A 14463-nucleotide genomic window follows, 5' to 3' on the forward strand; every position below is an offset into this window, starting at 1 on the left:
TGTCCAGGGCAGGCCAGGCAGAACATTGCACCAATGCCAGCCCCAGGGGAGTCACAGCTGTGCTCCAAGCAATTTTCTGGTGTTCTCTGTGGGGCCAGGGGAGCCAAGAGATCTGCTGACAAGAACGCCCAGTGTACGCGGCAATCCTGGCAGCAAGCCATGCAGCGCCTTGCCAGGACACCTAACTCCACCACCCTGCAGGGGAACAGGCAACACAACTTTGACGGGCAGGCAAGAAATAGTCACAACCTCCTTGCCACTTGCTGCTTGGGACAAGGAATACAGCGATGCTGCACAGCGTTCCCCCTCCAAAAACCCTGCTCAGCACCAACACTTCTGCTCCCAAGCCCTCCCAGGCAAGCTCTCAGCCCTAAAGCGACAGCCACGTCAGAGACCCTTGGGACAGTGCCACTGCCTGTGCACAGAGGATGCTCTGTTGGCACCCAACAAGCAAGAGAGCACAGGCAGGCTGGATGCAGCCCCCAGTAATGCAGCTTCAGTCAGCTGCGCTTCATGACTCTCATGACAAGCTCACGTGGCAAAACCAGCAATAGCTCCTTTTTGGAGAGTTTTCAAATGCAGCTCCTAACCCAAGACCATAACTACAATGACCTTCAGCAGTTACTTCAAAGCTGCACAGTGCCGCAGGGCTGAGAACCAAGGGCTCGCTTAGACTCTAGTGAGCCCAGCAGCAAGCAGGGACCAAGAGCACAAGGGGAAAGCCGCAGAACAGCTGAAAACACCTTCAGTTTTGTTCAGCAAAGGCACGTCATGAAACGCAAAGCCATGCCTCGGTAACCAGCGCGCACACAAAGACACAGCACTCCAGCTTGTTGCTAAAGAGAGAGAAACCAGGTCTGAGCTCACCCTAAAATGTATTTTTCTCACCACCTTCATGGACAGCTGAAAATGAGGGGACACACCGCTCCCAAGCAGCACTGGGGGTTGAGAGGTGGCTGTCTGCAGAGTGGGGATGCACCCAGCATTAGTTAGCTGCACCCCCTTCCCCACCACGGGGACGCACCCAGCGTTAGCTGTATGCCCTTTCCCATACCATTTCCCTGCTGCCCTGGTGTGCAGGAGCTGCCAGGAGCGAGACAGGTTTCTCAAGCCTGCGTCTGTTGTCTTCTGATCAGCAGGCCAACAGTCTCACTCCAAACAGTTGCTCATAAGCCCCAGGCAGTGGATTTTAATCCTCAACACCAGCAAGGCAAAAACCAGAGGAAAAATAAAACAAATCTCTACAGCAAGGAAGAGAGAAGGGAGGCAGGCCAAGCCTGACCAACCTTGTAGCTGGCACCCAGCAGGCTGGGCTCCCGCGGGTGGCGGGCCTATGACCACCCTCAGCAGTACCAAGGACCAGGATTTCATGGGTGAGGGTGCGCTGGTGAGTGTGTGAACATGTGCAGCACTGCTGTCCATGCAGGGGGCCCGCAGCAGCTCCCTGCAGGCGTGGCACCCCACCAGCACGATTCGTGTGCCCTGTCAAGAGCATCACCTGCCACATCAGCAAAGCCCACCGCACTGATGTGGCATTCTCCAGACCTCTACTCCTCATTAAAAGCAAACACGCTCCAGTGTGGCATTCAACCCAGGCCACTACACACACCAAATAAACTGCCCTGTCTGCCAAATCTTAACAAGCCATTTCTCATTCACCAGCCCCAGCGTGTTGACCAGCAAGCCAATAAGGAAGGACATGAATGGGGTGTCCAGGGAACAGACTGTGCGAGTGCCATACAGCCTTCCTACTTCTCCCATCACACTCCCAGCACTTGATTTCCTACTTTAAAATAAGGGAAAATGCAGTATCTGTATCCATGTGCTGCAGGAGAGCCCTGAGTTGTGCAGGCCAATAAAGCCTATGGCAGACTGCCATTTCCACAGCTTCTCATGCAGCTCTCCTACCCCTCTGGTACCCTGCTGTGGGCAGGAGGCAGACAGCTCGCAGCCTCTCTCCTTGCCTGCCGGGAGTCAGAAGCACACTCCTCATAATGACAGTCCAACACAGCTGCAGAACCAGCTTGCCAGCAACCAAAACGATGCCTAGTGGGCGACTCCTCTTCCTTACCCTGGGACCGTACACCCAACCTGCTCTTCCACAAGGCAGGGAGCCTCACGTACCAAGGGGAATATGTGCTAAGGCTGCCAAGAAGACTGCGCAAAGCTTCAGGTCAGAGTGACGACACAACCCTAGCCACGTTTTAGATGGAAACAGGCAAAGTAGCTCTGTGGGCAGACTCTCAGTGCGAGAAGCAGGCTGTCTTCTCTGAGGTGCCTGGCTGTTACCCCTGGGCAGAGATGGGATTGTGGGCTCAGCTCCTACTGGCTTCCTGGACCAGTGGTCATGAGGAGCCAGACTTCCCAGTAGCATAAGAAAAGCCTCTTCTGAATTAGCGGGCCTGCAGGAGCACAGGGGTTAGTGCCAGCTGCTTCAGAGGCTTCTTGTAACAGGGCAAACCACCCAGCTGCTCTCCAGCTATCAGGAGGGATATAGAGGTTTTGGCAGAAACCAGCACCCTGCACACTCTGCACATTTTCCTGCTGTCTTTTTTTTTTTCCCTTGTGCACAAGCACTCAGAACTTCACTTTGCTGCCCAAGTCCATCCTCAAGGTCACCAGCCCTGTAAAGATGCCACCAGGCACATAATTTAGCCCACAGCACCTTTATTAGTACGAAAGATGTACAAAGGCCAGCTAAACCAGTAGACCTTGACAGCTGGCCAATTCAAAGAACCCTTTATAAGGTTCCTGCTTGAGAGCTACACACCAAAGAGCACTGAACTCAAGCCATCCCAAGGCAGACAGCAAAAAAATGAGATGGCATTCCTGAAAGCACAGATCTTCCCCTTTTGCTGTTGTTAATATCCTGCACAGCAAACTCAAGCTGTCAGAAAACAGCTTTGCCACACTGCAGACAGCTCCTCAAAGGCAATCAGAGCCCTTTATGCCTCTATTTTCCAACTGTAGAATGGGGATAAAAATCAGCCTTCACAGCAGGGCTACTGGGAGGATCAACAAGCACTTGCAACGCACCTCAAGGCTTGGCTGTAGACACATACGAAGAGCACATCCGACACCCAGAGCAGATTACCTGCTGGGATGGCACAGCAACACCGGCCACAGCTCCAAATGGTGACGGAGACCCCACTGCAGAGTCCGGTCCTGCTGAAAATCATTCCTTCAGGCATTTCTGTCAGTCTTCTCCAGTTGAAGCTCCCTGCCATAGACCTCCACAGTGGATTGCCTTTACCCCTGCTAGCCATCCAGCTGGTGCCCCCACCCCATTTGCTGCTGTTACCTGTTGGCTTTAAATTATTCCCTATTGCCCTCTTGCTATAACCACAGTAAAAGGGTGAACCAGGCTTTGCATGCTCCTGCCAGCCTGCCCCCTGCTTCATCTAGTGGAAAGCCCATGGGAACATGCCCTAGGAAACACATCGAAGCCAGGAGCTGAACAAAACGTGGCCAAGCCACCAGCAGCTGGACCACAAGAGCACAGTCAGCTTTTTAAGCATTTCCAGGGCCTCACAGGCAGGACGGACACCACTGCTTTGCCAAATGCCTTGTCTGTGTATGGGCGGCAGAGTGGGGAGGGGAGGGATGTACAGTGCATGAAGCGAACTCGGGGCAGCCTTGTTTTGCCCACCATGGCCACATCTTGTGCCACAATTCTTGAGTGCAGGCACTGAAGGCTGATCCCAATCTACATCTTAGTGCATGACAAGCAAGCAGCTCTCCTTTGGGCTAGGCAGCATTGCCATCCTGGTCCTAGGGGTCTCAAAACCCAGGTGACAAAGGAAGCTCAGCTCAGTCTGTGCTCTCTCACACACAGTGAAGGTTGGAGGGGCAGCAGGAGGGACCTCCAGGAGCAAAAGGATATTTTGCTACACTGCTCACTCCCCAAGTACAGGACATCTCCATCACCAGCTTAGAGGTCACTTGCTTGATGCTGCCCTGTTGGAGAGGAGCTCCTGCACATGCCAAGGCTGCACCTGCCCTGTCAGCGCTGCAAACCCAGGCCACCCCACCCCAGGAGAGGGCAGAAAGGTTGGCTGGCAAGATCCCTGCCTGTGGCAGTGCCAGGCACTGGGGGAGCCAAGCCGTTTCTCAGCACCCAGGAAGGCAACATCCCAAACAACCACAGTCTGAGAGTTTACTGTATGCTGTGGTGAGGTCCCACAGCTCATGGCATCTGTTCTGCCTGTACGTCCTAAGAGAAACTAGCAAATCTTGGCCCAAAATAGCAACAGAGAGAAATCTGCTGTTCTCCAGGCCTGAGAACTTCCATACTGAAGCATCAGACCTGTTCCCCAAGCATCTAAAGAACAGGGAGAGAAAGCAAAACATAGCAAACTCTCCTGCTGCAACACAGAGCAAGAGCACCCTTCATAAGCGGCACCGCTACCCCACAGTCCTCAGGTCCACATCCTTACATGCACCTCGACTTCAACTGCTCTGCCCTGCCAGGACTGTAACTCCCTGACATTTACCTCCAAGGGCTTCCAGTTTATTTTGAATTTAACTCTCTGGGATACAAGTTCTCCACAACCTCAGCTGAAGCTACTTTGAAGAACAGTCTCCCGAGTTCAGAGGCCATCTGTAAGGAGACATTCCTCTCAATCATGTATCTCAATGCTTCCTTGCATTTGTGTCTTATACACCATCCCAAGAAACACTCCAGCATGGGAGGAAGAGAGAAGTGCCAAAAAGAAATTCATCAATTCCTCGTGTGCAAATGCTTGGAGTTCAGCAATGCCAGGTTTGGTTCCCTCCTCAGCTACAGGCAATTCTTTAAAAAGGCTACCCAAGTGTATTAAACAGCAAGCACCCAAAGTCCTGCCCAGACATGCTGCAAGTAAAATGCTGCTGAAAGCACATATGGAGAGGTAGCCCCTTCTTGTCCCAGCTCATAAAGCCCTTCAGTGAGAGGCCAGCTCAGGGAGCAGTGGAGAGAGAGAGCATCGACCTCACCAGGCTGGAGGTCCACACTTGCACAGGGAGGGAGCACACCCCTCCTGTAAGAGCACACCCAAGTTGCAATCACTAATGCTGACCACAGAGCACCATCTTTGCAGTGTCCCTTTTTCTAAGCAGAGCTGGGACCTCCAAGCACACCAAGCCCCTTCAAACAGCGCACAGGCAAAGCTGCTATGGGTCTCTCCTGAAGTCAAGCTACGTTCATTCAGGGCACAGACACAGAAGACACCCACCATGTCCAGGACCCTCCTGGCCAACCACCACCATCTTCATGGGGTCAGCTAGCCAGCAGGCAAGCACGTGGCACCAGCTGCACCAAACTGCCAAGAGACTCTTGTCCCTGCTTGCCTGGCAGGCCTACAGATATCAGTCTCCCTTGACATGTAGCAACATGAAGGCCCCGCAAGCAAACTCTGGACATAACAGCAGAGCATGAGTCCCACAGACCCATGTCCTTGCCCACTCCTACTGCACGTACCTGTCAGAAGTCTGTGCCAACATGGTTTCCACATCTCCTCTCCCTCCATACCTGGATGAGCCACTCATTTTCTGACCCCTTCCTTCAACAGACATCTCTGGAGGAACTAGAATGCAAAATGGTCCAGAAATCCACTTCTGCTCTGTGAGACATCTCCCTCTCCCAGCTCAGGATGGCAGAAAGAGCAGGAGGTAGAGCTTGACCCAGGAAAGGGTTTAGGAGCACTGTCCAGAACTCCTCATCCCTAATGTCATGCTCTGCTCAACAGAGAGAGACCCTGTCTAGAAACCAGAGAGAGCCAGCAGAGAGCCTGTCTAGAAACCAGAGAGCAGCATCTGCAGATAACCACATCTCCACACACAGTGCACTATGCCCTGTCAGATGTGGGCACAGCTGTACCTATTCAAACACACATGGTTTGCAAGCCTGCAAAGTCGCACCTCACTACAGGGCTCCTGGAAAGGCCGCTCTCATTGAAATTACAATTACTAAAGCTTCAAAGAGCCTGTGCCCATAGCGACCCACTCCTTCCTTTGCCTTCCAGATTCAGGACCCTGGTCCTCACTCTCAAAGCATAATATGGGACTGGCCCAGCTCCAAAACAGCAATGTTATTCTCAGACAAAAATTCTCACCCTCCGGAGCAAGGAGGTGGAGCAGTGACTGTGACTGGCCCACAGATCTGTAACCACTTCTCTGAAGAAATCAGGGTAACCACAAACCTCAGCACCTTCACAGTAAGCGCAAGCCTTGCTTCAGTCAGCCTCCCCACAACATCACCGCACAGCAAACAAACAGAGCACAGTCTCTGCTGTCTGCGGTAAAGGAGAGAAACCTGCCTTTATGCATGCACAAAAGTGCATGCCGGGAAAAGCTCAGATACCCTGGTGAGGGGCACCCTACAGGGACTGAGAAAGATCCGGAGAAACAGGGCTTTGCTTGCCCTAAAGCAAAAAGCAGAGAAGCATACAAATAAGAGCAATACGCTGTGCATTCCCACACCCCACTGCTGTCCTTCCCAGGCTAAATGAGCACAGAGTGCAGCAAGGATGCACCACGCACACATACAGAAGTCATCAAGAAAGAATGGCACTCTCTTCTCAGATAGCCAATTAACAGTCACCTAATACCTAAGCTTCATTTTATCTTAATTATGTCTTAAGTTCAACCAAAGCGGATGAAGCATTTAGGGTTAAAGGTGCTCGGTGCACAAGACCTAGAGAACTCAAGGCAGCAGCTCACACAAAAATAGCAGCTTTCACAGCTCATCTATTGCAAAGCACTAATGTTTATTCTTTTATCTAGGACTAACTTTAATTCTGCCTCAATGCACATACATAACAAGGCATTAATGTTTCTTAAAGAACTAATACTTCACCTATCTATACGTCAAAAAAGTGAAAGTTCCCCATAACTTTGCATCACCCTTGTTCCTGTGTGTAGCACGCTAGCACATTGCTAATGCTGGACTTCACCTTCAAAGGTAGCCACTAAGCATAGGCTAAATTACAAAATTAAAACCAGAAAGTACATAAAACAACTTAGTTCTCTAATTACCTTCATGACTGCTGAAGAGATGTTTAACAACTGGAAGTTTTTTGAAGGAAACTCAACTATGTCCACATAACAAATGCCTATTTCTAGTGCAATACAGAGGGACCAAAATTCTCAGCAGTGGCTGCTAACATGGAGGGGCTGGTAGCTGAAGTCCTTCAATTAGCTAAAGTCCTGCTTCTGCATTCAAAGAAATGCAAACGAGATACCTCCTGGGGGAAGGGGTGGGGGTCTTACATCCTAGGGAGTTTTACCAACCCTCAGGGCAGTAAGTGCTGCAGTTCCTACCCCCCCCAGGCACACTCTCAGCAGGCCAGCCACAGGGACACCCGGCTACACTTCCCCCACCAGGCATTTGCAGAGGCTTTTGGCCTGGGGTCCCTCACAGCATGCTCATGCCCTTCCCACCTATGTTCCTATGCAAGAGCTCCCAGGCTGCAATTTAAAAGCATGCTTTAGAACCACATATGATACTGAACGAAACAACCTTGCCCCTCCCCACCTACCTGTCCCTCCCTTGCAATAACATGCACATTAGCAGGGGCATGCAGCCAGTTCACGGGGCTGGGTTAACACCAGGCTGACCCCAGATATTGCCTCCTTTTACTCTAATGCAAAGCAGGGCTCCACAGATCCCACACTTTTATGGAAACATTTAGGAAACACAAATACTCTGCAAATTGATACTGACAAGCTAACTTTCTCCTTCTTTTGGCACAGTCACCCCAAAAGGAAGCAATGAGTTACCTGCATTTCAACCAGACTTCCTGTACCAACTGAGCCAAACAGCAGAAAGAGCCAGACAAGTGTCAGAAAGCTTCACCAGAAAAGACCTAAACTTAATCTCACCAGTTAAAATGCAATTAAAAAAAAAAAAAAATCAAAAACACAACACACCCCAAAACAACCAACCAGATAACACTACCTATACTAGTGCAACATTATGGCTGCATAAAGTTAGGGCAAAGGCAGGACTGCAGAAGACATGCTGTACCTCCTAGGATACATGTTAATAGTATCACTGTCAGACTGCTACCGAGCAGGAGCATCCCTCATAGGGAAACCAGGGCTGGAAAATGTGATGTGCACCCCATGGCCAAGACAACATCTCATTGTGATGATAACACCTGCACTCCTTGATCCATACCCAATGCAATTCTGCAAGTACATTTCCAGCTCCCACATGAAAAACAAAGAGAGACTGGGACTCGGTTCCCACACTTCTCACTTTCTTTTCTGGACTGAAGAGAGTGTTTTGCTCCTCTTAGAGCAGGATTTATACTCACTACAGGCTGGGAATCCCCTAGAGGCAACAGGCTGCAGCACAGAACAGCGTGCACCCCTTAACCTCAAGGCAACACTTTCTCCACAGGGGGAAGGTCCTTGCACAAAGGATGGGTCAAGTGCTCCGCTGACCTCCTCAGTGCCAACGCCACCAAGGCCTCCAGCTCCTCACCGAGCACTGGGCCCCAGGGCAGTTATGATGGGTTAACCCTGGCTGGACGCCAGGTGCCCACCAAAGCCGTTCTATCACTCCCCCTCCTCCTCAGCTGGACAGGGGAGAGAAAATATAACAAAGAGCTTGTGGGTCAAGATAAGGACAGGAGAGATCACTCACCAATTACCGTCATGGGCAAAACAGACTCAGTTTGGGGAAAATTAACTCAATTTATTACAAATCAACCGGAGTAGGGTAATGAGAAATAAAACCAAATCTCAGAACACCTTCCCTCCACCCCTCCCTTCTTCCCGGGCACAACTTCACTCCCGGATTCTCTACCAACCCCCCAGCAGCACAGGCGGACAGGGATGGGGTTTACGGTCAGTTCATCACACGTTATTTTCTGCCGCTTCATCCTCCTCAGGGGGAGGACTCATCACACTCTTCCCCTGCTCCAGCGTGGGGTCCCACCCACGAGAGACAGTCTTCCACAAACTTCTCCAACGTGGGTCCTTCCCACGGGCTGCAGTTCTTCACAAACTGCTCCAGCATGGGTCCTTTCCACAGTGTGCAGTCCTTCAGGCACAGACTGCTCCAGCGTGGGTCCCCCACGGGGTCACAAGTCCTGCCAGAAAACCTGCTCCGTGGGCTCCTCTCTCCACAGATCCGCAGGTCCTGCCAGGAGCCTGCTCCAGCGCAGGGTTCCCACGGGGTCACAGCCTCCTTCGGGAACCCACCTGCTCCGGCATGGGGTCCTCCACTGGCTGCAGGTGGATATCTGCTCCACCGTGGACCTCCATGGGCTGCAGGGGGACAGCCTGCCTCACCATGGTCTTCACCACGGGCTGCAGGGGGATCTCTGCTCCGGCGCCTGGAGCATCTCCTCCCCCTCCTTCTTCACTGACCTTGGTGTCCGCAGGGTTGTTTCTCTTACATGTTCTCACTCCTCTCTCCGGCTGCCGTTTTCCGTCTGTCCCAACTTTTTTTCCTTCTTAAAAATGTTATCACAGAGGCGTTACCACTATCGCTGATTGGCTCGGCCTTGGCCGGCAGCGGGCCCGTCTTAGAGCCGGCTGGTATGGGCTCTCTCGAACACAGGGGAAGCTTCCAGCAGCTTCTTACAGAAGCCACCCCTGTAACCCCCCCCCCCACTACCAAAACCTTGCCACACAAAGCCAATACAGCAGTGCAGGGCAGGAGGCCTACACCCAGGCACCAAACTCTCCGAGCTTTTAGCTGACTTCCTGAGGAGCTGAGTGTGCTCAGGCATTCCCCAGAGCACAGCCACAACCTTTCTCCAGGTATCGCCAGGGTCCTGCCTCAACCATTTAAGCCTGGCCACAGCATCCCAGGTACTTCCTACTTCTTAGGCTGACTGGACACATCCAACATAACAATGCTAAAAATTAATAGCAACATATTGGCAGATTGCTCGGCTGCATACCAGATTTTCCCATATAAGGGAAAGTTGAAGGCATTGTCCTATCACACGGAAAACATATTGCACCAGCCTGAGATATTAGAAAGCACAATCAGAGTCTCCTCGTGTCACAAGCTGACACCCACAGCACCACGTTTTTCCCCTTTTGCTGACGGTTTGGACGGCTTTCCCCAGCTCCGTTATTTCCACCAGAGGCTTGTGCCTGAAGATCACTGGAGGCTGGCTGGGACAGGCACTGCCCAGCACAGCGTTTGCAGCTTGCTGCTACACAGGGGCCCTGCACTTTCTTAGAGGATATGGGTCCCACCACCACCATGCTGGCAATGCAGACCCTGATATTGCCACCATTCCCAGGGTGACGTGTAACTCTGTTTTCATGGGTTTTTAGGGTGCTGAGAACACACCATACAAACCTGCACACTGTCACCAACACTCTGCCCGCAGCAAATATTGCTACTCAACTGACTACATATAGACCATTCACCCTGACCATCTCCTCTCCCCTTTACACAGCTTGCTGGCCCCCAACAACAGCTCTGCCTCTGCTTTCACAGACCAGGGTGAAGTCACCAACACCAGAGGTTGACTCCACTGTCCCAGGCAGGAAACGGGATGAGAGAGGAGAAATGCTTTCACTACTACTTACAGGAGCAATGAAAACAAGCCCTCTCAGCTCCCCTGAAGCCCATCCAACCTCCATGCTTGCCGGTGTCTCTTTAAGACAATTTCAGAGAAGCCTCCCTACACATGCCTGCTTTCCAGACCCAACACACCAAGTCCACATTCCTGCACCAAGGGCTCACTCTCAGCACAAGGCTGATCAACCCTCTCCCCTCCTTCGCAAGGGCAAGCTTCTCCTGCACGCCAATGTGCACGATACTAACTCTTACCTCTGCAAATCTGAGACAGGCCAAGACACTGCAGCTTCATGCAAAAAAAGGCCTGCTCTGGCAGCCGAGCTCTCAGCCTTGCCATCTCGTGAAAACAAGTTCACTTGCTTGTACAAACCCCTCTTGAAATAACACAAACCATTAAAGTAAAACACTTTATATTATCCACCTGTAAAAGTTTATGTCTTTGGAGAAGCTCTTGAGAAAATATTAAAAATATCTCAAGGAAGACTAAATCTTAAAAATGACTGAGATTACATGGGGGGGGGGGCAGAGATTTGCTTCCTATTAAGAAAATATGATAAAAAGCAGTCAGGAAAATGAGACATTCCTCTGAAAGCCTCCTCCACCAAGCCACTAGAAATCAACAGACCCTGAAGATACACACAGCACTCACCACTGGGGCTAACACTGGTGTATCCAGGGCCAGCTGCTCAAAGACCAGCAGCTTAGACAGAGCCACTCTCCCCTAACGCCAACACGCAGGACAACAGAGGGAGAGGTAAACTCAAGCCATTAAAAAGGCATACGCTACCAAACCAGACAGCAGCACTCAGAACAAGGTAATGAGGGACCCTGACAGCACCTTCCGCAGGAGATGCGCATTATTCACGTGCTGCAAGCATTGAGAAACAGCAGAAGAGCTGCCTTAGTTTCACAGATTCACACAGCCTAGTTTTTAACACATCCGCACTAGCCCGCAGCAAGGGGCTGCAACTGCCTTCTCAGCAACAGGGCAATCAACGTTTCTGTTTGGAGGAATGAGACAATAGGCAGAAATAAACAGCCACAGCTGCGGGATGGGCTTCAAACTTCACAAAAGTGAAAACGAACCAAGATCAGGCTTTCTCCAAGTCCTCTCATTGACTTTGGCTTTTATTTGAAGTATAGTGCTACCTACTTTCAGTTCTGCTGCACAAGGTACACGCAGACATTTTGACAGGATGCAACTCTACTAGTTATCACGTTTTACAGCTGGAAGCATTCAAGGGGCAACATTCAATCAGCTTCACCCCACCACTGCTGCGTGGTTCCCATCTTGGCAGCGAAGGAAACTCAGCAGTATGTCCAGTCCCCTGAAGGACCTGCAAGTTTAGGCAGCTGTACCAATTCAGAGATGATGGGCAGAATTAGCTTTCCAAAAGCAAACAGACAACAACATTAAGCTTTGTAGTGGAAGAGGAATCAATTTTCCACTAAACAAGTGGGAAAGGAACCCAGTGGCATCACTCAAACAAAACCAACCCAGTTGGAGGCCAGAAGCCTCAAGAGAAACAACCTATTTACTCCAGGAAGAATTTACTCCCAGAGCAAAAATATGCTGTTACTGCTTCATACTTCAACAGCTGGACCAAAACAACAATTTCTCTGCAAAGCAGCACAGCAGAGCTCCTGCGTGAATGAGGTAAACAAAGGGCGAGGAGAGACAAGGCGGCACCTATTCCTGTGCCATCACCTGAACAGGGCCCATAAGCAACAGCAACACTTCACAGCAGGGAAAATACTCGCAGAGCTCAGTGTTCCCTCTGACCCCACACCAGTTAAAAAGACATAGGTAGCACCAGCTGCCGAATATCTACAAGCGAAGGGGTCAGGGATAAACATCTAACAACTACAACTACATCTGTCTGCCCGCAAGAAGCCCCTTCGCCAGGGAGGCCAGTGACTGCAGAGGGGTGCTGGAGACTTCTGCACAGACCTACGGGACACTTTGCACAACCACAGCAAACCATCCCCATCCCTCTCCCCTCATTCTCCAACCCCAAAAGCATTTGCTGCATTTCCCAAGCAGGAGGTAAACAATGAAAAAGCCCGAGCTTTTGGCTAAAAGCATCCCAACTCACTGAAGAAATAAACCAAGCACCTTTCATAGCAAAATTACTGAAAAGCTCTACCACATCGAAGGCTGGCAGCAGACCAAGCAGAACCAGGTCTCCAAGTGCCGAGGCAGTCTGCCTGGCCTCCACAGTCCCTGACTTTACTGTGAGTTTAGCGTAGTTGTCAGGAAGGCAAATCGATAAACAGAGAAAACGTTAGCTGCTCCAAGACGGGGGTGCACACTAGGCAGCAATACTAGCAGATGACTTCTCTTCATCTTTGTGTATTCTGTTTGCGTGCGTTTCTCTCACAGCGTTTACCCTACAAACCTCATCGATCCCAGACTGAAATCCACCTCAATCGCCAGTAAAAGTCACTAGTAAGAACAGGGAGAATCCCACAACGCAGCCACCAAAACACAACGGACGCAAGGCTGCGCGGGGCGATTACGGTGAGATGACTGCAGCGCGAACGAGACGCGACTCCAACGTGACTGTGATGCCTCTCTGTTGTGACATGGCTGCAATGTCACAACAGATCCACGTCTGCTCCGCGCACAGCGGGCGAAGCAGGACGGATCCGCCGATGACAGGGACGAGCCCGTCGCCCGGTGCGGAGGGAACGGCCCTTTAACCGCACCCACCGCCCCCCCCCCCCCGCCTTCTCATCGCCCCGGGTGCCCTTGCTCGGCAGCGGCCGGGCAGCAGGAAACCCATGCCCCGGGGGCCTCCGGCCTGCCAAGGGACCCGCTTCTCCCCCGCCCGCGAAGTTTAAAGACTTAATTATCGATTTTCTTGAGCACTGCGGCCGGAATGACGGTGGAAAGCTGCGCCCCGCGGGCCGGCTCCCGGCACCCCCCATCCCACCCGCCGCTGCAGTCGCGCAGCTCGGTGCGGGGCCGGGGGCCTCGCTCCCCCCTTCCCGGCCGGGAGGAGCCTCCGCGCAGCGCCGGGGGGAGCCTGCCCCGCCTCCGCCCCCCCGCACGCCCCGGGGGCCGCCGCGGCTGCGGGGGGCGCCGGGCCCCGAGCTGCCGGCCCGGCGCCGGCTAGGCCCGGCCTTCCCCGCGCCTGGCGGGCCGGGGCGGGGGGGGAGGCGGCAAGCGGCAGGTCGGGCCGGCAAGAGGGGCCGCGGCCCGGGGGAGGGCGGCGAGAAGAACGCGCGGGGACGCCGCCGCCCTTCCCCCGCGGCCGGCCCGTCCCCGCGGCCGGAGCCATGACAGGGCCGGCGGCTGCCCCGGCCCCGCCGCCCGCCCGCCCCGCGGCCCGCGCTGCCGCCGCCGAGTTCATTCATAGCGCCGCCCCGGCGCGGCCCCGCCACCGCCCCCCCCACCCCCCCGCCGCTGCCCCCGGCCACGCCGGGCGGGCGAACCCAAAAGTTCGGGGCAGAACTTACCTAAAATGGCTCCTCGGCCGCCCAAATACAAACAGCTATTATTTGGTGAAGTTTAGCCCAGCACCCTGCAAGGACACCCTAACCTCGCTCGGGCACGCCCCCGTCCCGCGCCCATTGGCTGCCCACCGCCGCGCGCGGGCGCCCATTGGCGGGGCGGCCCGTCAGCCGCGCGGCGCCCGCGCCAAGCTTGGCTGCAGCGCGCCCGCCGCTCGCTCCATTGTGCTCCTGTTTGCACCGATGAGAGCGCGGCGGCGATTGGCCGCGCCGCCGCCCCCGCGCGCCGCCCCCCGCCACTGCCACCGCCCCGCCCGCGCCCTCCACGTCCGCGCCCGCCGCTCGTTCCCCGGATGTGAACCGGCCCGCCCCAGCCGCAGACTCAGCCCCGGCCCCGGGCCCGCTGGGGCCTGTGACGGACGGCGGCCGCCCCGCCGCCTGGCGCGGGGCTGAGCGGGGCCCGCCGGAGCGGCGGT

At 53.6% G+C, this 14463-nt stretch overlaps 1 protein-coding gene across 5 annotated transcripts in view; it reads right to left on the reverse strand.

Moving 5' to 3' along the window:
* CHD6 (chromodomain helicase DNA binding protein 6) overlaps nucleotides 1–14229 on the reverse strand; it is a 98253-nt gene extending 84024 nt beyond the window's left edge. For 2 of the 5 annotated variants that reach the window (XM_052791416.1, XM_052791407.1), the window contains exon 1: nucleotides 13994–14229. Coding sequence is in view for 3 of the 5 variants with exons in the window: in XM_052791385.1 (XP_052647345.1) it covers nucleotides 3095–3266 (172 nt within the window). In the remaining 2 variants the exon portion in view is untranslated. Of the gene's footprint in view, nucleotides 1–3094; nucleotides 3389–13993 lie in introns of those variants that run through there. The other 3 variants (XM_052791385.1, XM_052791394.1, XM_052791426.1) reach the window with 3 other exon arrangements.
* Nucleotides 14230–14463: the final 234 nt, after the last annotated feature.

The sequence above is a fragment of the Harpia harpyja genome, chromosome 1 (genome assembly GCF_026419915.1).
Source record: "Harpia harpyja isolate bHarHar1 chromosome 1, bHarHar1 primary haplotype, whole genome shotgun sequence".
Classification (NCBI taxonomy): domain Eukaryota; kingdom Metazoa; phylum Chordata; class Aves; order Accipitriformes; family Accipitridae; genus Harpia; species Harpia harpyja.